This window comes from Corapipo altera, unplaced genomic scaffold, assembly GCF_003945725.1.
Source record: "Corapipo altera isolate COAL_440 unplaced genomic scaffold, ASM394572v1 75, whole genome shotgun sequence".
In the NCBI taxonomy this organism is placed as follows: Eukaryota; Metazoa; Chordata; class Aves; order Passeriformes; family Pipridae; genus Corapipo; species Corapipo altera.
The window spans coordinates 8,664,479-8,690,869 of record NW_020884887.1 but is presented as its reverse complement, the minus strand read 5'-3'; the positions used below and the strand labels follow the sequence as shown (position 1 = coordinate 8,690,869).

Genomic DNA, 26,391 nt, shown 5'->3' with positions numbered 1-26,391 from the left:
ATTGTTTCTGTTTTATATCTATTGGTTTATTAATGGCCTACAGCCTCTTAAGCAGATGCATATTCATTAGATAGCCAGCTGTTAGGAGGTTCCCAGATGTCGAAAGTAGCTCTGTCTTGGTGTACATTCTTTTTTTTTTTTTCCCTTCTCATGAAACAAAGTAATTGTAGCTCGATTAAAGAACCAGTTAATTACTGAACCAGTACCTTATGGCATGATTAAAAAAAAAACCCTGCAAATGTGTGAGGAGTACAGACATTTTTAAAAACAGAGATGAACGGAGCCTTCGCTGTGCTGTACACATGCAGAATTTACATAGATGTAGAGACTGGATTATTCCATGTGAAGAACCCCCAGCTGCAGAATCCTGGGAAACACTGAGTTCTGGAAAAGCATCTTTCTTCATTTTCCCCATTCCGTAGAATTTCTCTTACCTCTTATTGTTCTTTATGTGAATAATGGATGTAGAAACACAGGGAAAAATGAAAATGAGACACATTTCAGATTTTAAAAGTCATTTTATACAGAGAAGCAAAATTCCGTGACATCCCAGCTAGATAAAACTGTGACCAGATCATTGAACAGGCTGTACACATTGACTTACAAATTCCATGGGGCATCCTTCTCAGTCTTACAACGTTAACCTGACTCACCGAGTTGTTTTTTGCAATTTCTTTCCTCCAAGCTCTAAAAGCAGCTCCCAAAAGCAGGGCTAGAACAACCACCATCCTCCTGCCACCACCTCCAGGAAGCTCTTTGGCCACATAAGTGTTTAAAATGTTGAAGTCAGCTCCAAATGCAAGGTTCATGTGGATTCTGTTCCTGGCTGACGGGCAGGAACTGCACAGCCCCTCAGTCGTGCCAGCCAACGAGGAGCATCAGCCCTGCTTTGTCCTAAGGAGCTGCACTTCCATCACCAGGAGAGAAAGAAGAAGGCAACTACTTTTCCCTGGCTGCAGGCAGAGCTTAAGGAGGGATAACAGGAAGCATGCAGGTATTCAGGATTTAGTTTCCAAATCTCTCATTCATACTTTCAGTTTCCCTCAGTCCAGTCTGTCACCAAGTACCTGGCCCTGCACAATGAGAGATTTTTTTACTGCGCTGACAATTCTGTATTAACAAAAAAGTTCCCTCTGCATTGCAAGTATTTTGCCTAAAATAAAGAGTTTCAATGTGTCTGCAAACCCAACAGACCTGAAACAATTCTGAATTTTAGTCAGTAGCATCTTGAAATAAAACTTGGGGTCAAGGAAAAAAAAAATAAATTAAAAAACACCCCTCAAACCAAACCCTTCTGCATTAAAAGCTTTAATCAGAACCAAGTGATGGTACTATAAAATGTCATCTGCTATGAAAGTGTTTACAGTCATGCACAGAGGAACATGGAGGCAATTTTGTAGAGCGACTCCTGGAGCAAAGGCCTCTGAGAATAAAAGTGTCTTTAGATATTTGTTATCCTGTTATAGCTGGTATCACCTTGAGTATACAATGCCTGCCTGCATTATGTAAACACTTCATTGATAAATCCCTCCCCCACCTCCCCTAAGCTCTGTCAGACTGTTCTTAGCTGACAGATAGAGCTGAAACAGATGCTGCTATAAATACCCTTGTTTAGCTGTTTTGAATATAATTTCTTTTGTAGAACATGGTGGGTGCTCTAGTTATCACTGAACCTGCACCTGTTCTGGAGTTTATTACTCCTTTGTACACATCAAGATGCCTTTTTTTTAATGATTCCATAAAAAAACCAAACACAGTTGGATTCTGCTGCCCCTTTCTCCTCTTCTAAAGTATAGATATCGTTTAAAAAGGATTTCACTCATTTTAAGTGAACTCTTACAGATTTCAGAAGCTACAGAATCCAGAAGTGGTAAAAGTTTACCTCTTAGGACCTGACACATAGTTAATTCATAAAATTACATATATAGAATTCCACGATTCTATATACATATATAGTCAAGTGCTACACAGCACCCAGCCAGCCAAACCCAGAGATCACAGGTACAGTTGGACCCAGCTTTAAAAGTTAAGAAAGGAGTTGTACTAAGTAACACAGTGGTATGATTTTGGTTATATTCAAATTTTACTTGGCAGCAGCTGATAAATGGTAGCATGTCTGTCCCCATTCCCACAGTAGCTCATTTGTTTTTTCACCTGGAAAGATAATTTTTAAAGATATTATTTTGCTGTTTTGCTCACACCTGAAATATCAGAAATGGAAATATATTATGCTATTTATCTTAAAGGAGTTCAATATTATTTTAAGCAAAACCAACCCATTTTACATTTGATCTTTATCTAAAAATGTAAACCACATTCTGCTAAGCACTACTACCTGTGATCCACGTGCCTGAACCGAGAGAGAGAATGGGACAAAACTTCCATGCCCCAGGTTGCCTACCCCACTGCAGAAAAGATGCACAGGGATGCCCCGGTGCATGTTCTGAAGGAATCTTTGTTGGTTTTTTTCTGATGTTTATTTTGGATCAAAGGACTTTTTTTTCATCCACCTGCAGATGACCTGGCTGGCTGACAAAGCTGCTTTTCCCACTCCATACACCCTACTTCGTAATGAGGATATCGATCCATAGGATGAGCAGGGATCAGTTCAGCACTGCAGCTGCTCCCTGAACCTCTGACTAAGGTGCAATTGGCACAATCCCATCGATCCACTCCAAACAGACCACATGTTTTCCACTGGAGTCACTCTAACCCCCCACAAATCTGCTTCATTATCACTGTCTTGATTAGAATCACTGGTTGCTCTGTGAGATGTGAACAACCTGAACAGGGACGTGATCCTTCAACTCAAAGCTGACTATTTCACCAGCCAAACCCACCTTAAAAGAACACCACGAGGAATACCCATCCTACTCATCCAAAAACCTTCCACAGACAACTGAGCAGCACTGCAACCCTCCAACACAACTGACTACAGGTTTAGCTTTCCTTGCCCCCCCACCTCCCACCCCTGGAACCAGCCTTCTTCCCACCACAATTTTGCATAGATTGAACCAGTTTGAGTCTTGCCATCTGTTCCAACTAAAGGGTCTGAAGATGATTATTCCAAGTAAGTGTAAAGGTTTCAGAACAGGAACCAGAGTGATCTCTCCTACCCAGCCGCTGAAGCCTGCCTTGATTACTTTGATGTAACAACACTTGAAAGCTCCTATTCTTTGAAACTAATTTAAACACATTGAATTGTTGAAAGATTAAAAACCGCAGTCAGCTAATTACACTCACTCTCATCTCTTATTCAGCAAATGAATCACTTTTCATTACCACTTAGCTGAAGTACATGAATTTCTGCCTAATTAGAAATGTTGTAGATGGAGCATTAGCAAGGCTGGAGCGGGTCAGGATATCTTGCCTGCTTCATTTTTAATTCCTAACAGTAGAGCCAGATAGGAAAGGCTTCAGATAAGAAGTCATTAAACAATTTTAAATTATTTATAAAAATTACTTTGCCCAAATTATAATTATTTTTTTTTCCCCAAATGCTCTCATAAACGTCAAATGGAATGAAAGGAAAAGCAGCCCAACACTGATTTTAATGAACATTTTAATGTTATGTATAACAGAACATTATGAATACAATGGAAACAAAGTTTTATCAATTTAATAATAAAAAAGAAATTCAACATAAGAAAAGGGAGGCAATAAATTTCATACCTATAGTATAGTGCTTATTCTTAACAATATTCCCAGCTTGTGAATATAACAATGTCTTTGTGTTCCAGATTCTAAAATCTTGATTCATGTGAACTTAAACGCAGAATTACAGAAGGAAAAACAAAAACCCAAAAAACCTTAATTCATTCTTTTGCTTTCAGTAAATCAGTAAAATCTTTGACTGCTACAGGTCTCCTTTATTAATATATATATATTTTTTTTTTTACTCCTCTATTGGATTCCACAGCTGCTAATGCCATATTTACACAAAAGAATCACCAAGTGTTGTATAAAAGCCAAGATCCAATGCCATTGGATTAGGTTGGGTTAGAGATTTACATCACTGAAGTGTGATTCACTTGCTGCTGATGCCTTAAACCAGTGGCTCCATAGGGACATTGGTGCTACAAAGGACACCAAGTGCCACTGCAAAAAGAACTCCAAGAAAGCGCATTTTCTGGAGTTTTCTGAAAGGAAACCTTCCAGCAGTCTTGGATAAAGATTCTCTTAGACTTCCATGGGATATCATATATTACATTAGAAGCACGTTAAGACCCCAAAAATCTGTTGATTACCAAATTGCTGAGAGAGAATTTTTACAATAAAAATTTGGGTAATACAGCAGCGTGGCTGGAACATTAGCAAAAGTATATATACATTCCAGGTCCCTTTGAATTAGCCATAGTCACTTATGTAAGCCATTTCTGGACAAAAATATATATTCTTATAAAAAACTGATCATAGTACTTGAGTGACTTCACAATTGTGGACTCAGTGGTAGTAAAAGGAATGATCCAATTATGACAAAGCGATCAGGGAGAGGGGGGAAAAGAAAGTCAAAGCTCTTCAAGAAAAAAGAAAAGTATAAAATTAGATTCAAACATTTTTATCCAGTCCCCAATCCAGTCTTCCATCAAGTCTCAAAGTTAAAATTGGTTCTTCTACATAGGAAAGGTTTTTTGATGGTCTTAATACAAATTATTTTGTAAAATCATCCAACACATTCCTTAGAAGAATCTTTTCACCTCTCCAGAATTTGAACACTAGTTATTTCAACATTTAGAAAATAGCTTTTGGTTCTTTATGTAGACACTTTAACTGATAAAGAAAAAAAAAGTATTAATCAGTGTTTTCCATCCCTTCCTCAGCTATATTTGTGCAGCTAAAAATCCTTCATTCAGCTTGCCCATTTATTTTATTTTATTTTAATTTCATTTTATTTATCTATTTTACAATCTTTATTTGCTAAAATTGGCAAAATTTGCAAAGGCATCTTGCTTGGGTTGTACAGTCCCAGGAGTCAGAGTGGTCATAGCCATATTGGGTACCCCCATTCCTATTGTGCCCGTCAAACCCATTCCTGTAGCTGGCACTCCCATGTTCATGTTCATTCCCATCATTCCCTGGTTCATCATCGGTGTGGGTCCCATGGCAGTCATTCCCATTGTACCTGTCATCACATTGGGCATTCCCATCCCCACGGGCATGGGCCCTCCCATCAACGTGCTGGTCTGGGGTCGCACAGGCATCACGCTGGGCTGAGGACTGAGGTTCACGGCTGCAAAGTTTTGAGTCATGACATTCACGGGTTGTTGCATATCTGCAGAAAAGGGAAAGCACACAAAAAGCACTGATCAGACCTGATGGCACTGAAGGTGCTCAGGTATTTTAAGAAACTTATGTGGTAATTGCTGTGAGCATGGATACCCAATGGCCAAACCCACAGCTATTTCCTGATTTGGACATCAGGAAGAACTTCTTCACTGAAAAGGTTGTCAGGCATTGGAAGGGGCTGCCCAAAGAGATGGTGGAGTCCCCATCTGAGGAGGTGTTCAAAAGACAAGTGGACATGGCACTCAGCTGACAAGGTGGTGATCAGTCAAAGGTTGGACTTGATGTTCACAGAGGACTTTTCCAACCTTAATGATTCTGTGGTTTTATTTTGCTTGTTTCCCTATTTTCTGTGTGAAGACTCATAAAACTTCTGTAAAAATTTTAAATATATTTTTTTACCAATACATGCTGCTCTGCATATTCTAGAGAAGTTCTAAGGATTAGGAAGCCTGAAATCAAGATACAGCAATGGTGCAAGCTCTGCAGTAGAACCTGCACAGATACTGCCTCCTGGCACATCAATCTCTGTTTGGAAAACATCAGTTGTGTCACAACATTGTAGTAATTTCAGGAACCAGTGTGACTAAAGGTAGGAAAACAGCAGGATAGAGCACTCAGATCTCAGGGCCTGCCTACTGAACACAGGGCTCAGTGTGCACACAAAACAGTGCAATGATCACTTACTCTGTTGCTGCATCATGGCGTTAAGCGATGGCTGCTGGGGTTTTGAAGGCTGCATCCCAGGTACTAAATTGTCCAAACTGATATTTACACTGGGATCTGACCAAGTCGAGGGTAGAGTTTTGCTTGCATTTTTCTGGACCATCTCTGTCGCATTATAAAGAGAGTTAGACTTCGGCATCATCGTGTTCATGGTTTGCAGAGGCTAAAAAAAGAGAAGTTTGTTGGAATTCACTTGAAAGAATTTACCAGTAGGAAACTGGACTAAACAAGAGGTGTTAATTTCTCCCACAGAAGACAAAAAAAAAAACCCAACAAAACAGGCTGGAAACCTGTAACATGCTGTGGAAAATGGCTTTAAAATATCAACCTCAGCTTCTCCATAAAAGCAGCAACACTTCCTAGATCAATGAAGACTATTTCTGAGAACACTGGTTTATAAACAGACTTTTCTTTTTAGTAGGTTAATCAAACATTTATGGACAAAACTTCCTTACAACATGCTGATCACTTGTGAATGACCAGGTCTAATGCATTCCAGGAGCGAGATGGATTAATTTTCAATGCTGTGACTAAGGAGAAGAAAAAATATTAATCCAGGCAGGTCATTAGCAAACAGTACCAAGAGCAGCATACCTGTGACCTGGACATGGGTAAACTGGCACTCATCATGGTGAAATTCATGCTTTGGGTGGTGGTCATGGTTGTCTGAAAGGGACCCATCAAATCAAAAAGATCTGTAGCATTTGAAGCAGCTGGAGGTTGGCCCGAAGCTGGCTGTGGGCTACTGAAGAGCTCTAGAGCCGGCTGCTGTGCAGTTCTGCTGAAGAGCTCTCCAGATGAAGCACTGGGACAAGGAGAAGCTTGGTTGAAGGCACTCCAGTCACCAAAGTCTCCATTTCCAGTTGTTGCTGTACCTGAAGGAAAGGCAACAGTGTGGGAGGAAGGAAGAGAGAGAAGAAAGGCAGAAGACTCAGAGAAAGGCGCTGAGCAAATGCCATATTCCATGAACTGAAACAAATGAGAGCTGATCTGTGTCCGTCCAGATTAACATCTGCAGGTAGAACATCCATCTGGACATCATTCCCTCTCATGAATATTCCAACAATTTTAACAAGGTAGGAAAGGAAATATGAAACACCCATACACAAAGTAGAAGGATGTTTGATAACATGTCACCTGTGGATGCAAGACCAGCAGGGACAGGTTTTCTTCGGCTGAAGTACAACTGGAAGATAACTTAGGGGTACACAGGAGGCTACAGTCAAAACAACACCTAGAACTTTGATAACATTTATCAACTTTTTATCTCAGCTTTCTGGTATTTGCTGAGAGAGCAGTTGTCAGGAACAAGCCACTTGATGAAGCAAATTCCATCACGATAAAAGAAAGACAACAAAATTTGGTTGTATACAACTACTAGCTCTTTGCATAAAACCATGCTGAGGGGAGTAAAAACCAGAACTTTGAAAGCAGGTTGTCAGGGAATGCTTATTTGAGATAAGGAATAAGCACTTCCCATTCCATGAAGTGCTCATGTAAAACACATTAGGTTTTCTAAATTTGATTCCTGAATGAAATACCTCGGCTTGAAGGAGAATTTCAATCTTGGATCTAGCATTTCTCCCAGCAGCAGCTTTGCTGAACTCTTAGTTCATCACTTAAACATTGTTTCATTTCAATATACGAGGTTTTTGAAGACAAGCATTTAAATAAAAACACAGAGCTCTCACTGTATCCCACTGTGAGGACAGATCCAATAGTATGAGCTGTTTATAGACACCTGCAAGAGCACCTATTTCAGCATCACAGATGTTGAGACAGAAACCAGTGAACTGAGAGCATGTCATAACCTTTGAGTCAAACAGGAGGAGATGTTACCTCCCTTAAAAACACATGTTTCTGGATTAACAAGAAAAGTGTTGCTTCACAGGAGTGATAGGGGAAGAAAAGCTAAAAAACACCATCTCTAGGAGATGCTGAATACAAAGCAACAGCATTTAAACAGTTCTCATGCCACACAATGCATCGTGTTCCGAGTCTGAGCCACTGATTAGGTCAGCTTTTTGATTATCTCACTGATACACTTTCGATACTTCAGCAGTCACAAGCAACATTGTTGCCATATGCAATGAAGTTTGAATGCTAATGAACATTTAAATCATCTCTTGAATTTCTTTAGCTGAGTGAATGAAGACTCAGACACATAGAGCTGGGGTAGATTAATCTAGTGCCAGTTTCCATTTCCTGCTCTATCCAATGGCTGGTTCCATAAGGGCCACCCATGGCCATTTTCTACATCAGTATTCCACCCACTCACGTGTAACTGCAGCAGTCTGTCACACTTCATGTAAATATTTATCAACACACACCTTGAACCTTTAGTCATCTCCATCTTTACCAACACATTACAATTTAAAGAATAGTAGGAGAGTAAATTTGTTCACAAAATTCAAGTATTGCCAACAACTTCAGTGCATGAAGTGGGCTAATATTCATTAGCTTAGGGCCTTACTAGAACATTTGCTTTGATCTTCCTCACAAAGAGGGGCCTATATTAGAATGTTTCAATTAGTATTACATATTAAAAATTAAAACCTACTTTAAATATTCTTGATAGATAAGTAAATGCTGAGTGTGCTCCTTCTATGTTCAGACCTGTGCACTGAGCACCAATAATGGAAGTGGGGGTAAAAGGGAGAAGGTTTTGCCCCTTCAGTAGGACTTCAAAGATGATTAATCAAGAAGGAAAAGATTTCTAGAGGGGCTTACACTGTTCAGGAATGATTAATCATTTCACAGGACTCCTTGTCCCTTGCATAATGGTGATTGGAATAGATTAATCATGTTAATGCAGATAAAGGATTGTATCAATTTAGACTGTATTAACATAGGAGTTATTTGCATAGCAGGCGGCTTTGTGTTTGCAAAACAACTTGGGTTTGACTAAGAAAGCCTGTAAAAAAATTAGAGCAGTTCTTTCCCACCAAGCAAATTAAATGTGCATTAACTAATCTAGGTAGCACAGCTTTCCTAATACAGCAAAATAAAGGAAGAGATATAAACACACTGACTAAAAGCTGGCTCACAGGTAGATTTGCTGATCAACCTCTTTGCTATTAGCTTCTCATTTTGTACTTAATCCTACACACCTTGGCTGAGAACCCCCAGTCACAAACACTCCTGCCCAAATTAACTTCACAAAAGACAGCCAGTCAGCTCTCTCCACTCCCTGCTTGTCTGCAGCCCTCTTCTGTCTGGGTAGCACTGCAGGCTCCCAAAAACATTCCACCAAAGGGAAGTTGATTGCTTTAGCTGGCTCCCCAGTATATTTTATTTTTTTCTAGTCCAATTTTAAGGGAAACTTTGTTCAGATGGTGGCCATGTATGTTTGCCTGCAAAATGACTGCACGTGCACTGAACCAGCCCTGTGGACACTGGAGACACAGGCTGTGCCAGGCAGTGGGTACCTTCCTTACTCCTGCAGCACTTGTGGCCCAGTTACACACACAGTTTGCCATGCAAAGGGAGGTGACTTTCAATTATGCCACACAGCATCTCTTCCCCTCTTCTGACCCTTAAATCAATCTGTAAATTAATCCTACCTGGTGACGATGGGAAACTTGCTGAAGCAGCAGGTGAACTAAAATCAGCAAATCCTCCAAATGGGTCAGTTGGTCCACCTAGAAACAGAAGGAAGCCAAAAGCTGTTACAGGATTGTGCAAAGATCCATTGCAACAACTGCATGTGGGATTTATGAAGAAAAGCTGTTCTGTACTTGACACGATGGATTTATTGATTCTGCACCCTAAGTCAGCTCTGTTTTCCTGTTCATCCCCATACTATATTTATACAACCCTGAGCAACAATGAACTGGATTATTTCCAACTACCTTGCAGATCTTGCAGTTCTGTTTTCCTAGGGAAGAACTAAAACACGCAAGTTTTTGTCATCTCTAAAAATAAATGTAGAGATATTAAAAAGATTAACAAGTTTTTAACTTGGAGAAATGCTACTAGTTTGGCAGTTTGTAAAATTAAAACTTTGAGAGCATTATATAAAAAGCCAAACATTCCTACTGTATAAAAGTTAATTTATTATGCTTCCTATGAAAAATTACATGTCACTTTATATTTAGTTTTTGTGTTACTTAAAGCATGAATGATTCTGCAATGTTCTTGAATTGGGATTTCAAGGACAGAGTTTGCATTTGTGTTCATTTTTTTATAAGTTTGCTCCCTTTCTACAAGGAGAACATTAAGTTTTCCAACTAGACATTTGTATACAGCATATAAATTATTAACTTCTGAATGCAGCAGAGTAACAATTTTTCACTTAAAAGATACCATAAAGGTATAAAATCAGAAAATTTAAAAACCATACTGTAAAACTGCTTTTTAAAATAAACTGAAAAAAGTTAAAAAAGTCACCCAGTTATTGTTGGTACTGCTTTCAAGTAGGGATTCCTGACCTGAGGAAGCCAAGAAGTTGACCTTATTTGTTTGTCCTCAAAGATTTCACCTCCAAGCAGTCCCACCCTTAGAAGAAGCTGCAGCAGTTCAATTATTTTGCTTTTAGTGTTATGCCTACATTATATAGGTTACATCACAGCTGCTTAGCCTGCAGTGCTTAGGAACCAGCCAGGTGGGACTGGAACATCTGTGCTGCACTCAAACACCACCAGGGACAGTTTCCAACATCTGGTGCCATTTCGGAATTGTCTTATCGCTGCAAGACATTCTGCCCCATCTGCTACTCTCAACTGGGTTAATTAAACTAGAACCATCTCCTTTTTAATAAATGGCCAGCAGTAATAAAAGGAACCATTCACTTCCTAATACATGTGTACTTGTGTTTTTTTATAATGTTATTCTACTGTAGACATTGCCAGGAAAGCGACCGTTCTTCCAAGGGGAAATGTCTTCTTGCTGAGAATGTAATATCTGATATAAAACATGAGCAGGGAATGCAGGGATGCTCTCTTTGAATTTTCACCAATACAGCATTACTGAAACCCTTTTACCACCTTTCCAAGAGGGAGATTTCACACAAAGTTAAGGAATTTCTTCGATAAATTCTGAAGTGATCTAATAAGCATCTTACCTATGTTTATATACAAGTTTTATTCTGACTGAAACCTGAGAATGAAAAGAGGTTGGTAAAATATTAAGCTAAAAAACCCTGTTCTGATCCTGTTTACTCTGTCTACTGCAATGAACATTTTCAAACAATTTTTTTCATCACCTATGTGCTTCCAGAGTTCACAACAGGTTAGTGGTTTGAGAGTTTATATGCCAAATGAGCAACATAGACGACATACTGCTGACCACATGCCCAAAAAAAGTTTAAAAAAAAAAAATAATTTAATGCTCTCATGCTAGACCCATTATCCTTGGGCTGCCTGCCTAAGTGTCTAGGGATTAATTTAATTTTAAAAACAGAATAAGGTTCAAACCCAAAATAACCCCTTAACTTTTTCCATCAAGTAAACTTTTCTTCTACCTCTCTTGCCTGTTTTCAAATGAAATCGAATTCCAGATGACAGAGATCAAGCTGGATGCAGTAACTCTATAAAGAAAGGTATCACAAGCTAAGGTTAAAGAACCTCAGTTCCAGTAACACCAAAAAGTTATTTCCAGCAGGTCTAACCATGGCTTCTGTCTTCTTTATGGCAATAAACCAATCCCCTCACGTACAAATTGTGTTGCTTCAGTAACATGCAACACTGAGCCCAACCAACCTTTTCCACATCTCTGCACCTAAAAATACACAGATAAGCAAATCCTGAGTTCCCTGAATTCACATCACTTCCCTGCCAGTTCCTTCACAGGACACATCAAAGGCTGCATTTGACCCTTTCCCTGTGTCTTGCCTGACACTGGGAATGTTCCCACACCCTGTGCTGCAAGGAGCAGTGGTCATAACAAGTGACCTGCACGTGAAGGACAGTGCTAATCTTCTCAACAGGAGCTGGCCTCAAAGATTCCCATGCGAGATCTGTCACTACAAATGAACCCTTTCCATCTGCCTGCTCAGGTCAGCAGAGGTTATTTAGCAGGACCAGCTGGTAATATGCCTCTTCTCAGTACCATTTCTAAATGCTGCTTTGGAAAAAGAAGAAAAAAGGTAAAGAAAAAAGGCTTACTATAGCAAAGAGCCAAACTGATGAAAGATTTAAATACACTGTTATATGGAAACTGCCATAGCTCTGTTTGAAATATGGGCAGGTTCCCTTTGAAGTGGAAACATCTATTCTCAATGTGATTTTATTTTTATAAAAGTAAAAACATATAAACGCATATAAATAAAAAAAGGTTCAATCCCTTCTGCCATAAGAACTGGATAGAAGTTGTTTCAGTATTGATTTTGGGGTAGTGGCTCTGCTCCAGGATATTAAAATTTCATGGGACTGTGGTAACTCCAATGTACAACGAACACCTTTGTACATGAAGTTAACAAAATAGGAAACAGCACAAAATAAGTTGTTCGTTAAATTTAAGCATTTGTGCACAAAACCAAAGTACATGAAATTAATTTTATTTCTTAACAATTAGAAATGAACACATTCCAGAACAGAATGTCTACTTTCCCAAAAATAAAAGTGAACAAAGTTTTAAAGATTTACTCAAAATAAGGACTAAGACAGATGTCTGATACTAAATTACCAGGACAATTTCCCTCCCTTCCAGTAGAGTTTTGATATATTTTATAGTGCATTGAATACTTACAGATGTAGCATTTTGGTAGGACAGTGATGAAAGGAAGGTGTCTCTGAGTGGTCACAGTACTGTGCTCATACTTTACAATACAAAATCAGGGGTTCCCCCTACAAGAACCCCAGAATTGGTGTAACTTCAGCTAGAAGTGAGTAAGAGCAGTCTTTACAAACACCTGAATGCAGCCACATGGCCACACACATGGACTCCAGCCCCTCTGGACTGCCATTTTTTGGTACAGCCTCTGTGATTTTACCTTGTCTTTAAACAAGGGGACAGCAGACACTCAGGTCAGCCTAAGATATACACATACACTGTTACAAACAATGCCAAGATGAACCCATATATCAGGAGACACTGCTTATTTGTACACAGGAGAAGTTCTGTGAAAGGTTCCTTCCTACAAAAAGGCACATGCTCGTATTTTATTTGCTACTCAAAGTGATCTTTAAACAAAAAAATTCTGCCCACAGTTAACCCTCTCCCAACTGCACCAGCAGACTACAAGTGCACAAAGCCCTTTTTCTATTCCATATCACAACCAAACCCCTTATTACAAAGAACTGGTAAGCACAATAACATGCCTTTAAATTTAAAGTCTTAGGTTCTGAAAAGCAAACCACCAACACCCTAAATGCCTCTACCAATCCTGTATGCAATGCACTAAAATTAAACACACTCCTAAAAAGTGCATTTTGAGAGCTTAAGGGTAAGTCCATACGAAGGTCAACATACTTGCACATTTACAGAGTGAAGGGATGTGTTTTAAAAACAGTAATTTTACTTTTAGGCAGTAATTTCTTTTTGGCATTAGGGTTTGGATGAACTAGGTGCCAAGAGAAAAGATAAAGAAATGAATTTGCCATATATTTGAGATGAAAGCTTCTATGGAGATCATTCATCTCCATCCTTTGCACTGCACTATGAGAAATGCCTGAATGTGAGTGAATTGCACTTGCTTTTAGAGTTAATTATAAATAACTGCATTACATACACAGTTTCTGACAGACTGATCTGGCAGTTGATCTTTGTGTTGCTAACATTTATTAGTCCCACGCAATAGCACACAGAGTACCTTGCTACAAAAGGTTCTAGACACTTCTAAACTGTTTTTCAGTATTCATTTCTCCATTTATCTCCTATTTTATCTACACAGCAACAAACAAGCTTGAACAAGCTTGAAACAGAATTGGTTCCAAATCTGCATTACTGAAATAAAACCAAAATGTGCCTACCTGTAGAAGCTGGCTGGCTGGCTCCATCAAATGACAGGTCCACCAGGTCATTAGATGGCTTGCTGCCAGAGGGTACAGCAGCCTGAAGAAGAAATTACACAACAGATCTCATGATGTCATCAATCAAACGACATTGAGAAGTTTTTGAGGTTTTTGGAAGGCTTTGTTTTCTTTTACTTTAAAGAGATAACAGATTTGTCTTTGAAGCCAACAATCAGTGGAATGTGGCTAAATGTAAAATCAAATACTAGAAAAACGCATGACTCGGGTCTGGGTTTTTTTATTGTAACTGAAGGATTTGGTGACTTTTCAATAACTGTGCAGGTTCAGAGAATCCTTCACACTTCAGGCCAAGGTTTTCTCTTTGCTTTTCTGAAGAGTAAAACATAGTAATGACTATATCTAAAATATGCTACATCTTAAATCAATCACACAGATTAAACTGTTCCACAGACTTTGAAAACTACAACTAAACATTTCTGATAAAATAATTCCCTTGAACACTGCATAATAAAAATTCTACCCTAAACTAGAAATCCTCTGAGGTCAGAAGAAAGCAGTTTCCAAAATCATGTTTTACTGTGCCCTCCTGCTGTCTCACCTTTGTTGCAGGCTGTGCAGGATGAGCAGCATTCTGTTCTGGACTTGCTTTATCTCCTGTATAATGTGCTGCTGCTCCCAAGTCAATGGTTTTTGAAGGATTTGCTGAACGTTTTTGTCTGATGGTTGTAATTTCTGTAGCTTGTGCAATATGAATGTGTTTCGTTGTCACAGTCTCCTCTTCATCTTTAAATTCAGCTTTGGGAGATTTACCTCTTCTTGATTTTTCCTCATCACTGTCACTAGAAAAACAAAAGTGATAGCTCAGCATTCGTGATGAACTTCTCAGTTCCTTGAGTGGACATTTGGCTAAAGCCACAAGAGTTTTGGTTGCTGCAGTTTCTTGTAGCAACAGTTCCTAATAAAAATATTGCTTCTTCCTACATTTGAGAAAGGAAATGTTTCCCCCTTACATAACCCATCACGTCACACAGCATTGCACCTGTTGTACAGATGTGATGAAGAAAATCAGGTTATTTTGTTAAACGTGAACTGCAAGTCCATGGTAGAGGATAACAGGAAATCAGTGTTTAAATCCAGTACATGGAATTACCTTCTGACAGGAACTCCTCCACACATTATGTAACACTTCAGCAAGAAAATCTTAAGTTGGCAGCTCTGTTCAGTACTTACACCAAGAGACAGAAAGCAATGAACCAAATACAGGCACTATCTTTCAGGTTTCAACAGCTCCATTGGTATTTCAGCTCATTTCCTTTTCCAGAGAAACAGGCTTTTATATTCTTTAAAATGTTTGTGGGGAAAGAATGTTTACAGAATTATGCAATGCAGTACTATTCCCTTTCTATCAGAGCACACACAGTTATTCTTAAAATGTACAAGAACAAAAATGTCACCCTTTTAGGCAAAAACTTCAGATGCCACTGCATACTATTTGTTTAATCTGCTACATTTTCCACTTTTATATTTTAAGTCTTTCACAAACAAACCAATTGGTCCCAGCCAACAGTTAAGTTGCCTGCTACAATCAAGATTTGTACATAGCAGGGAGAACTGCTATAAAGAAAGCTTAAATACATTGAAACATTTTGAATAGTAATTCCCTTAGCAACAGAGTTGAAAGTGGAAGGGTTTTATATTTTAATAATGCATTAGAATACTAAAACTGCAAGATTTAAGAAAGGCTGTCCCTTTGTCAGTGGGAATATGACAGTAACTGCAATATACTCTGGAGGGGAGCCTTTGTTCTCTGCTAACAATGGTTGGCTTTTTTGGAACATGTTGCCTGTGTCGTTTCCTCTATGCACGTTACCTACTCACCACTGGGGATGCCTCAGTTCAGTAACATCACTGAACACAAATGTTCCCTCCCTTTTTTAATTTTTTTACTTTTAAAAAGGTAAATATCACAGCTGCTGGCCAATCAGCAACTCCTGGGACAAGGGAGCTCAAATGGCACCACCATAACCTTATTCTTCCAAGGCACTTCAACCCTGATGTGTGGCAGCAGTCCCACTGTCCCAGTTCTGGAGTTGTGCAGGTACCCACCTGTGTGCACAAACACAGAGGGGACCACTCACCACATTTCCACTTGTGACATCAGGATTTTAACACAAGCCCCCAGAGAAGACAGATCTGCACATTAGATGGTGCACATGGTACATCCACCCGAAAAGCTTCGGATGAGTGTGGATGATGTTGCCTTTTAGATGTGTGTTTAAAGCCTCTCCAAGGCTAGGACAACATAAAGTAAGGCTTAGTCTCTTAAAACCTGCTGCAATATGTTTCTTGTTCTCACTACTGAGTCCACTAAGTCCACAATACACATTCTGTGGGTTGAGGAAATGATTGACAACCGAAGTCTGATCCTGACAGAACTGCTACAGATCAATCTCACTAATGCAAGGATGAAAAAGTGAGCCTTTGGTGATCCACAGCAAAATAAAGGACTAAAAGCTTCTGAGAAAAGAAATCAAACATATATCCCAGAAAGGAGAATACATATTAAAGACTCAATTTTCTATGACAACCTCTACTGCTTTGAAACCCTCTCAGGAGATCCACGTTTTATTTTCCTTTCATGGTCACATTAACAAAAAAAATAATTACAGATGAATGTTCACTTTAAGTGTGTTTACTGTGCTCAGTGAAACTACAGTGCTTCATCTGAGAATTACAGAATTAACTTAAAAATAAAAATTCTAGCTAGCAGTGTACCAAATAATTAAAAACACTTCTGCAAAGAAAGTACATGGTTACCACTTCTAGGAATCAAAGTATGGACACAATCTTTTTCTTTGCCTGAAGTTTTTTGTGGTGTGGGGTTTTTTTTTTGAACATACTTTAAGGCAACAAAAATAGTTTACTGAGACTTAAGCAGACCCAGCTTCTCCAGAGTTCACTGTGTAGAGCAGTTCCACTGAAATCTACTGTACACTCAACAGTCTGTATCACAGTTTTTAGCTCTTTGTTAAAGTTCTTCATTACTTTGAGTATTTTTTTTTTTTTTTTTACAAACTACTGGCTCTGCAAGTAAAGCCAGAAATCCAGAAGTTTGGCCAAGTTCTTCTGGTACATAAAGACCATGTCTTCCAAGTTCCATTAACCACAGTGAAGATGTGTAAGTCCCATTCTCTGTGCTTCAAGGCCTTTATTGGCTTTACGGTACTCAAGTAATAATGTTTATAAAGTTATTATAATAGAAACAATAGAACATAACAGTACATTTGCCAGCTGAGTGAGTATCACCATTTAGTCACTTTTCCAAGTGAAATGGTAACTTAATTGTTATTATATGGCAGCAGGCTATGAATAAGCCAGTAAATTTTTTAGAAAAAAATGACTGAAGTGTGAAAACACAGAAATGCACTGATTTTTGTGAGGCATTTACAAAAGTATGTTGTTATTCTGAGCTTAAGTTATATGATGATTAAAATTTCATGTTTCCTTCCGTTTCAATATTTAAATACAGTATTTTGCTAATAGAGCACCCACTAAGGCTTGTAGTTACAGTATCTAGGTATAAATACAGAAGTCTATAACCTTGAGTTCAATCTTCTTGGATCCTTCAATGGCTTCTGTGGAAAGAAGCCCCTTCATTTGAACACTGATAAAATAGTTTTGATGCTATCTAATCCCCATGCCAGGAGGAGTCAAAATGAAATTCCAGGATGGGAGCTGAATCAACCATATTGCTGCAACCTGGATTCTTCTTCGGACAGGATAACCTAACTGGCTTTGCTTATGTATGTCCCAAAAAAACCCTCCTTCTATTTTGAGTCCTATCATAAATTTCCAGACAAATTCCCCAAGTGACATATACCAAAAAATAGAAGAAAAATAAAACAGAAGGGACAAGGGTTACAAGAGCAAAACAAAAATGAAAAATGTAACATTAGCCAGAGAAAAAGATCAGTGTCACTTGGGGTAGAGATGTACAGTGAAGAAGTCATCAAAATAAGCTGCTTTTGATAAAGATTGGACTTCAGAAAGGCCTGCCTAGACCACTGAAAAGTACAAGAATTTATCCAGTGTAAGAGACCAGGAGCCATTCAGAAATAAAGCAAAGGAAACAAGATAAAAAAAAATGAGTTTTGCAGACATCAGGGGACAAGTTGCTTTTGAAAGGTAAGAACAGAAAAGCACACAGCAATATACCATTGTTACATTTGAAATTGTTTACTTTCCTTCTGATCCCTTCTCTTTGTAGTCCATTGATAGTAAGTTCTAAGAGGAAACCCTGATGTGTGTGCAAAGAATACCAGTTTTATGATTTATTAATGCCCCAGCAAGAAGACCATACCAGCCTTTTCCCCAGAAATGCTACCATTACCATTATTTCTTGTTTCTGTGCAAAATTGCCTTATTCTTGCACCACAGACATGTGTGCATGTGTATTTTTATATTCATATATATCCATATGTATATATGTGTGTACTGTATCTAAAGACATTCCTGTAAAAAATATTAATCAAATCTCGGTGCAAATTTGAATTTTAAGTTGTTTCCCAAAAGGGAATTATTTCAATATACTTGAGCACTTTCTCTACAGCAATTTCAGATTCTGTTAAGTACAAACTTGATCTCCAGATAATTAAATTCAATGCACCTGTTGAAGTGTGATGTATGTAAAGTTCTTTCTGGAGGCAAAGCAGGGCAGGTTTTCTTCCTTACTGAAAAAATTTAATGACCAGATGTAAAATACAAGAACTTTCTTGAAAAGGTTCAACTGAAATGGACTTTTTTTAAGAAGCCACCTGCAGGCTGTTCTTCCTGAGATCAGCTCAGGGAAGCAGCCCTGTGTCAGGTTAAGTCTAAGCAATTTTTATCTTCCTCTTCCTTGGCACTTCAGCATTCAGGGCAAGTGTAGCATTAAGTGGCAGCCTTCGGTACACTGGCATAAGACCACGGAATTGCTGAGGCAAGGAAAAGCTTACAAAATTTCAGCCAAATTCCCTGCTTTGTCAGCAGCTTTCTAAGCTGGGGCAATAATGGAAAGCAGCCAAGAGTAGTTAACTACTGCCAGAGCTACACTATTCCCTAAGGCCAGGAAGACCTGCATAAGAAGTCCAGGAAGCAGGTATTGAACCCAAACATGCTTCCTTACGGACAAAAGGAATGGCAGAGTATTGTAAGGAATATTCAGCAATGTCAAACAGCTCTATAATAGTGATCTCACAGATAAATTTGTGTTAAAATAACTCCAGTTAGTACCTGCACCTCTCTGGAGAGTCTTCTCTATCTTTCCTTCGGAACTTGCTGATGGTATCATCGATCCTGCTGCCAATTTTGTCACTTAGCTCACCTAACTTATCACTGAATGGAAAAGCTGGCTTTTTATCCCATTCTTCATCCCATTTGGACTTGGGCTCAGGATCATATCTTTCACCTGTGTAAGACAAAGATAAGAAATATTAAAGATAACACAAGAAAAAATGCCTGTGGTCTTTCAGGAATCCCTCTCAAGCCCCCCTGCCCCACATACATAAAGCCTTACAAGTTTTCAAAGCAATCTGAAAGCTCCCACCGTGCTGAATCAACACTATTACAGCAAGGCACAGCATGGAATGCCAATCATTAAGTGGCAGAAATGCAGATTCAAAGACTTTTGTTTATGAGAATGACACAATCCTAATGCACAGCACATCAGGATCCTGTTGGACTCTGCTGGAGAAGCACAAGCAGCACCCATCAACCCTGGCTGCATAAGCAGCTGACCAAAAAGGGGACACACCAGTTCTGAACAGTCACTTAATGCAGAATATTCCATTCCTGGCCAAGCTGTGTGCTCAGAGGTAAATCACTGGGTTTTTACACAGTGACATTCAGGAATACAGAAAAGCACAGTAACAAAATCTCAAAAGACGTGTACAATGCATGGCAACTTTCTGTTTTCTTTTCCACACTTAGCAGTTAAAGAAACCTTTTAAAGAGATGAGAAATAAAAAAAAAAAGAGGCAGTAAAGCAATTCACCTTTTCAGCAGCCACTGAGTACCCTGAACATCTTTACTGAACACTATTATCAAGGAATCAAGAACTTTTTTCCTAATCAAGTACTCAAGACCTCCATACTGGTATCTCAGATTACAAACAGCTGATGGTTTTACTAGAAATAAGCACATTTGCTGTACAACCCCAACAAGGAAGGTTAAAACACTTAAGTCTGAGTTACTTATACACACACAGCCAACCTGAGTTTAATTCAAAAGAAAAAGACCCCAGCATTTTAACAAAGACTTAACTATCAGGAGCACATCACACTTCAACTTGTATTGTGATCTCGGACCTTCTGCCCAAAATATAAAGGTGTATAAAGCAAGGAAAACAGCTCAGTTTCCAGACAACATTTTTAGACAAACATTTTACATTGCAGGCCATCACACACACGAAACAAGACACTTTTTATACTTTTTTTTTACTTAAGCTGAGTAAAATTGAGTAGCAGAATGGAAGAACAGTGGAAAAAGTCATTACTTCAAGTTCCACAGGAATTACATTGCAGCTCAGGTAACGTTCAAGATGTATTCAATTAAGCCATTTTTAATAAAAAAGAAAATTAGGGATTCCAGCACTACAAGGTGCAAAATTTAAGTTATACCTGCCTGATAATTTCGTATGATAGAGGATGTATTTCCTTACTAAAGACATAAGTGCAAGTCTCCAATGACAGTTGTTCAGATCAATCAAACTTTTTCAGTAGAGAATCTGTTACAAATCCATGAGATACTCAGCGAGATCTTTATAACTGGAAAAGGAGACACTGCTAAGAAATGTATTGCTGTTAAATTTTGCAGGAGAATAAAATGGCCTTATTTCAGTTTATGCCAGGCTCTCAAGCACTTTAATGCAGATTCCTTTAGAAGGGTTTCCTTGTGCAGTAGAAATTTTAAAATTAAAAAAGAAACCAACTAAGAGCTCGGTATCTTCAGGATAAAATGAACTAAGGAAAAATCTGAATATACAAGCATTTATGTCTAAATAACTAGAATCTTTTCGATTACAAATCTCACCTGGGAAAAGGTTTGTTTTCTGCTGCTAGAAAGATTCTTTTGGGCTTTTTTTTCATTTTTTACTTTACTCACCAAATGAAGGAATAATAAAAAATATCATAAAAATTAAATACAAGACAAAGAAACTAGTCCTTCAAATTAAAAAGCCCGAGTGACAACTAAGGAGCATATGGAGAAAGGCTTCTACCCAGCATAAAAGGATAGATCACGACTCTTTACAGAGCAAGTCAAAAGATAAGCTCAGGGAAAGAACAGAGGGACACGTACTCAAAGCACAAATACAGTGACTCATAAGTATTTCCTAAAAAGAGAATCACCAGAATTCCAAGCAGGTAGCAAAAGCCTAAAGGAATACAATAAAACAATATATATCCTGCCATGGAAATAAAGATTTTCAACTACTCTTCATATGACAAAAAGGGAGAACAGAGAAATAATCTGTCAGAACCAGAAGGGAGGAAATCTAAGCTTAAGGCTCCCAGTGAAGAAGAGTAAAAAAACCACACACACAGCACCAGAGAGGGACAAGTGAAGTTTTAAGTTGTGCACAGTTACTGCTCAGCTCTTACACCAAACCCTTCTCAAAGAACTCCCTGATTCTAGCAACCCAGAGCCTTGTGCCATTGGGACTTTGGTACTCATCCCTTAATAAAAGTAGCCAAGGATTTACTTAGGCCAAAGAAAACACAGACTGGCAGCTGGATCACGAATGGCATGCTGGGATATATCAGATATAAAAGCCAGTTCAAGCTCAGATCTCTGCTACACACTATGACAGGGACTGGGGAGCAAGGAGAAAGCAAGGTACTTAGTGCCTATATTTAGTCAGATCTGACAGAGCCTGGAAAATCCACAGGTATTTTTCAAATATTACTTGGAAAACCAAAATGTCTAATGGCATCTATCTACCCAAAAAGCCCTAACCCAAATTAACTAGTGGTGCTAAAGGAGGTTGGCAGGAGGAGGCAAAGCAAGCCTTGTGCCATGGTGGGTGCAAAGCATCATCACTTTTATTTTTCTAATTAAAAGACTGACTAAGAAACCCTAACTTACAAGGGCATTTCTTTATCTACTACTGCTACAGCAGCATTCACTTCACAAGGAGACTCTGCCTATGGATAAAAACAATACAGCTAAGTTTGGATTAAGCCAATGCATTAATGTTATTTGCATAAGTTGCTAATTAGTTATGACCAGAAAAGACCAACTTATGCTTTTTAAAGTAATTCATTTTAATTTGTATGAGGGGGGAATATGCAAGATTTCCTTTATAATAGTAACACTGACAGCTAAAGAAACATAAAGAAAAAGCATAAACAGGAACATATTAGAAATTCCTTTAGTTATTCAGGTCAAATCTAAGCCAAGGGGGAAATGTGAACCCTTGACCAAGGAAGCCCAGTACTCACTGTATCTGAACCCTCCAACATCGTCCGAGGAAACCCCAATGTATTTGTCTTTGTTCTTCTTTGCTTTCTTCCTCTCTTCCCGCAGCCGATCATCATCTTGAGCAAATTCAACCATTTCTTTTACCTTCTGGCGGATATTTATCCCTTGGTCTTTGCCATTCTCATCTGTACAGGTAATGCAGGATAGAGATGATGGATGGAAGATGGGGAGAAAGGAAAAAATAAATAAGAGGCAGCAATACAGAACATCAAAATGATAAGAAAATTTGAATTATGAGCAGAGCAACCAAAGATTTTATGGCTACTGAGGTCCACTGCATCTGTTTAAAAGGGACCAAACACTTTAACACCTATTTTCATCCTTAGATAAATGAGTTTTCACTGAACGGTGTACTTAGAAACATCTAACTGCTGCTGAAACACTGGAAAGATTAACAAAGACTGAGACAGAACTTATATACTCCACTTGAACAATTTTAACCCCTCAAAACATCCCCTTTTCCCCCCTCAATCTTTTTAGCACAGTTTTGGCAAGTTTCATTGCAAGAACTGTCTCACTGTAAAACTGGTTTTTTGAAAAACTGCTTTCAGTTGGGAAGCAGTATAAGCTAAATGTGCTCCTTTCCAGCCTTTTTCACATTCAAAACACACACTGGCCTTGCTGCCTTTGCACTGTAAATATTATTTGGTGGGAGGAAAAAAACCTCAGCTTCAAACAGATGTGTGTGTTTTGGAGCTCTAACCTTTTCTTCCCATATGATTAAAGCTATTCCTTTACGGACACCACAGGGGACCAGTCTCTAGTGCATATTTTAATATAAACCCCAACACTCATGTTGTGTTGGTTCTGTTGTTATTAGCCAGTCTTTTCTGCAAGTTCTTGTCTTCACTAATTAATACTCTAGGGCCCCACGTCTTGGATTCTGCACTCTTCACACAACTGGCAACAGTCACATTTTAATTAGACTGGGGAAGCTTCTAAGCTGGTTCAGGTGACTGACAACTCCAACTACTGTTTTAATTTGCTTATAAGATTTTTCTATTGCTCACCTACAAAGTGGTAATTTTCCAGGGATCGCAAATCATAAATGTGTTCTCTGGCACTTGTAACAACACGCTCTGATCCATTCCTTATGAGGTAAGCTAGGAGCAGCAAAGACTATAAAAATACAAAGCACCTTATGATTGCATGAACAAAAGCTCTATCTTTTTTTTTTTTTAAATAGGCAACAGAAAACCAAACCTACCCCCCTCCCCAAATTAGTAAGCAATAAGACTTTCCCTTTTAAAATAAATGCTTATTATATGGTTCACAAAGAAAAACCATGTTTTCCTCACACGAACCTTTTGCTCTTTAGACTATCAAAACTGCATTTGTGAAACCCTAACTTGTTACTACTAAATCACAAGTTGTTACCTTTATCACCTACTGCTTATTTTAAGAGAAAGCAGTAACAATTTAAGAGAAAAAGTTAACCCTGCAAAACAAAGCATTTTCTTTTGACTCTTTTGTTCACAATTTTCCAATGTTTTTCACTGAAAAGTAACTCCTACAGGAATTTAAGAAGCCTTCTGCAGGATTCCATGGATACACAAAACTGCATTTCAGGACAATTTTAAGTAAGTGACAAAACAAATGAAGTTTAAGTAATACCTTAATTTCAATTCTTTATGTTGAGGATTTCTATCTAGAAAAAAAAAATAATGTACCTTATCTGAAGAAGTGTCTTTATCAGCTAAAATTATCATTATATTTCATCCAATCCAAACCTGATAAGCAATTCCAAGAAGTCTTTATAACATTAAGTAGCTACGTGTGATAGCATTAAATATTAATTTCTATTGTACTTCAGGGAAAACAATTACTATGACTACAAAACATCAAGCACCTGTGAAAAGCACAAACCATGCTTTAGAATTAATTGTGTCTTGCTACAATCCTGACATCAAGAAAAACAGAATATAAGCTAGCCTGTTACATTAAATCTAAAAAATGAGGTTATATTTGCATAATTCAGTGAACACTGAACACCACTTCAAGTGCAGCATGATACAATCTCAAGCAAAAAGTTTCTGTACCATGTTAATTCACTAAAGACAAGAAAAATGCAAATGACTCAGTTACGTCCTAATTGTGTTTTGGAAAAGTGTTATAAGATCTGCAAGAAAATTCGGTCCACTCAAAGTTAAGCCACAATTTTTAAAGAATTACAAATTGCCAGAAAATTAAGATTAGTTTGCATTTTATTTCAGGTATTCTTGAACTCCTTCAAAAATGTTTTCCTGACAGCACAGTAACTTACCTCCTTCTCACGGAGCTCTGTAACAACTCCTTTGGGTAGATTCAAATGCTACTCCAACACTTGAATATCAGCAAAATGTAATTGCTCTGTTACGTTCATTAAGCAGGATCTTAAACACTCTTCTAAAACCAGAAATTTTGTGGTTTTTTCACATACAGCATTTGAAAGACACCTTTGACTTCACTAACAGAATTACAAAACAGTTAAGAAAGAAATTAAAGGTTACTGGTGGAATAAGTGCTGTAGGAGTATCTAAACAAGGCACTACACGGTACGAGCACCACGACGAAGTCTCAGACATACACACCTTATAAACCCTCCTCCAGTTCTTTTTATTATCTTTCAGCATTCGAGTCCAAAGCATGTTCATGAGTTCTGGGAACTGCTCATACATAAACGTAGCCCTAAAGAATTAAACAAAAGGAGTAAATGTTCTCCGGGGTTTGCCACAACGGCTTGTTCAGACTCAGGGCTGGCAGTAGATGGCAGCGTGATCTAAGCCCAGGCTCGTCGGGTGACATTACAAGGGAAAAAGCTATCCCCGGGTTTACTTATTTACATTCCAGGACTACAAAAGAAAAAAAAAAAAGTAATTCGAAAAATCTGAGGCAGTAAAATAACCTTCACTAATTTGTAACGAAAATAACGTTGAATGTGAATACCCTAATAACCACTGCAACTAGTCAAATTGATTTTAACAGACAAAAAAGCTCAAGGAAGAATTTGACATGTTTTGCTCTATTTGGAAAAGTCAGAAAAAGGCACTTTGAAAATAAACGCTCCAAAAACGTCAGATATATTGAAATAATTTTGAGGCTACATAAATGGAAAATCAAGAATTTAAAAAATACTTGGGCTTCATTTTTTGTTTGACAGTTTTCAATACATTCTAAGATTATTCATTAAAAAAATAAGACTTGATTTACAGCAACTTCTCAACATTATCAGTCTGCATACTGCAGAGTTGATTTAGCAGCAAATTTCACGTTCTTATATAAAATGCACCTTTCTTTTCTTCATCACTGAGTCAAATTATCACTTACTTGGCAATCTCTCCCATGAGTTGCCCTGAAGGTCCCCATGGATCATCATTGGTTGCTTCTCGAACCTTAGACTCTATTTCTGAATAATTCATAACCACATTGGTGCTGCAAAGGAAAAAAATTCACACACATGAAGATTAGCATCAAAACTGAGAAACACATGAAAACTTAATAATGACACTAGTGTGTATCTCACTTAATGAGATACCTCTACAGAGTGGGAAAGAAAACAGCTTTAGTGCACAAGTTACCCTGAGGACACCATACAACATATTTAAGTTATCTTTAGGAGGGTTTTACTATTCCATTAGTCTTCAAGAATACAGATGAGAAACTAGGGATTACATTACAGCTGGATTTAGTCCAGTAAAAATGGCTTTTGGTCAAATTAAAATCCAAACCAAACCACTACAGTCAAAGCTGATAGCTTCTGCAACTAGATACGGTTTGCAATGGTGCACAGTTATTTCCAAGAGGCTTTATAACTCAATCAGGAGCAGTTTGGGCTCTTTTTGAATGAGTGCTAGAAGGGAAACTCAAGAATATCAGTACTAAACAGGTTACTAACTAAAAACTAACAAACAAACAAACAAACAAACAAAAAATCACATGGAAGACTGAAGTAAGGGAGAGGAGATTCACTAGA

General features: G+C 38.2%; 1 protein-coding gene across 1 annotated transcript in view; it reads right to left on the bottom strand.

Moving 5' to 3' along the window:
- Positions 1-3,544: 3,544 nt before the first annotated feature.
- Positions 3,545-26,391, bottom strand: part of CLINT1 (clathrin interactor 1) — a 46,498-nt gene continuing 23,651 nt past the window's right edge. The window contains exons 2-12 of the mRNA XM_027643308.1: positions 25,746-25,850; positions 25,010-25,106; positions 23,450-23,558; positions 22,400-22,564; positions 19,194-19,368; positions 14,521-14,761; positions 13,920-14,001; positions 9,573-9,650; positions 6,604-6,884; positions 5,971-6,172; positions 3,545-5,272 (exon numbers count right to left, since the gene is read on the bottom strand). Coding sequence (XP_027499109.1) covers positions 4,911-5,272; positions 5,971-6,172; positions 6,604-6,884; positions 9,573-9,650; positions 13,920-14,001; positions 14,521-14,761; positions 19,194-19,368; positions 22,400-22,564; positions 23,450-23,558; positions 25,010-25,106; positions 25,746-25,850 — 1,897 coding nt within the window. The 3' untranslated portion in view covers positions 3,545-4,910. The remainder of the gene's footprint in view (positions 5,273-5,970; positions 6,173-6,603; positions 6,885-9,572; positions 9,651-13,919; positions 14,002-14,520; positions 14,762-19,193; positions 19,369-22,399; positions 22,565-23,449; positions 23,559-25,009; positions 25,107-25,745; positions 25,851-26,391) is intronic.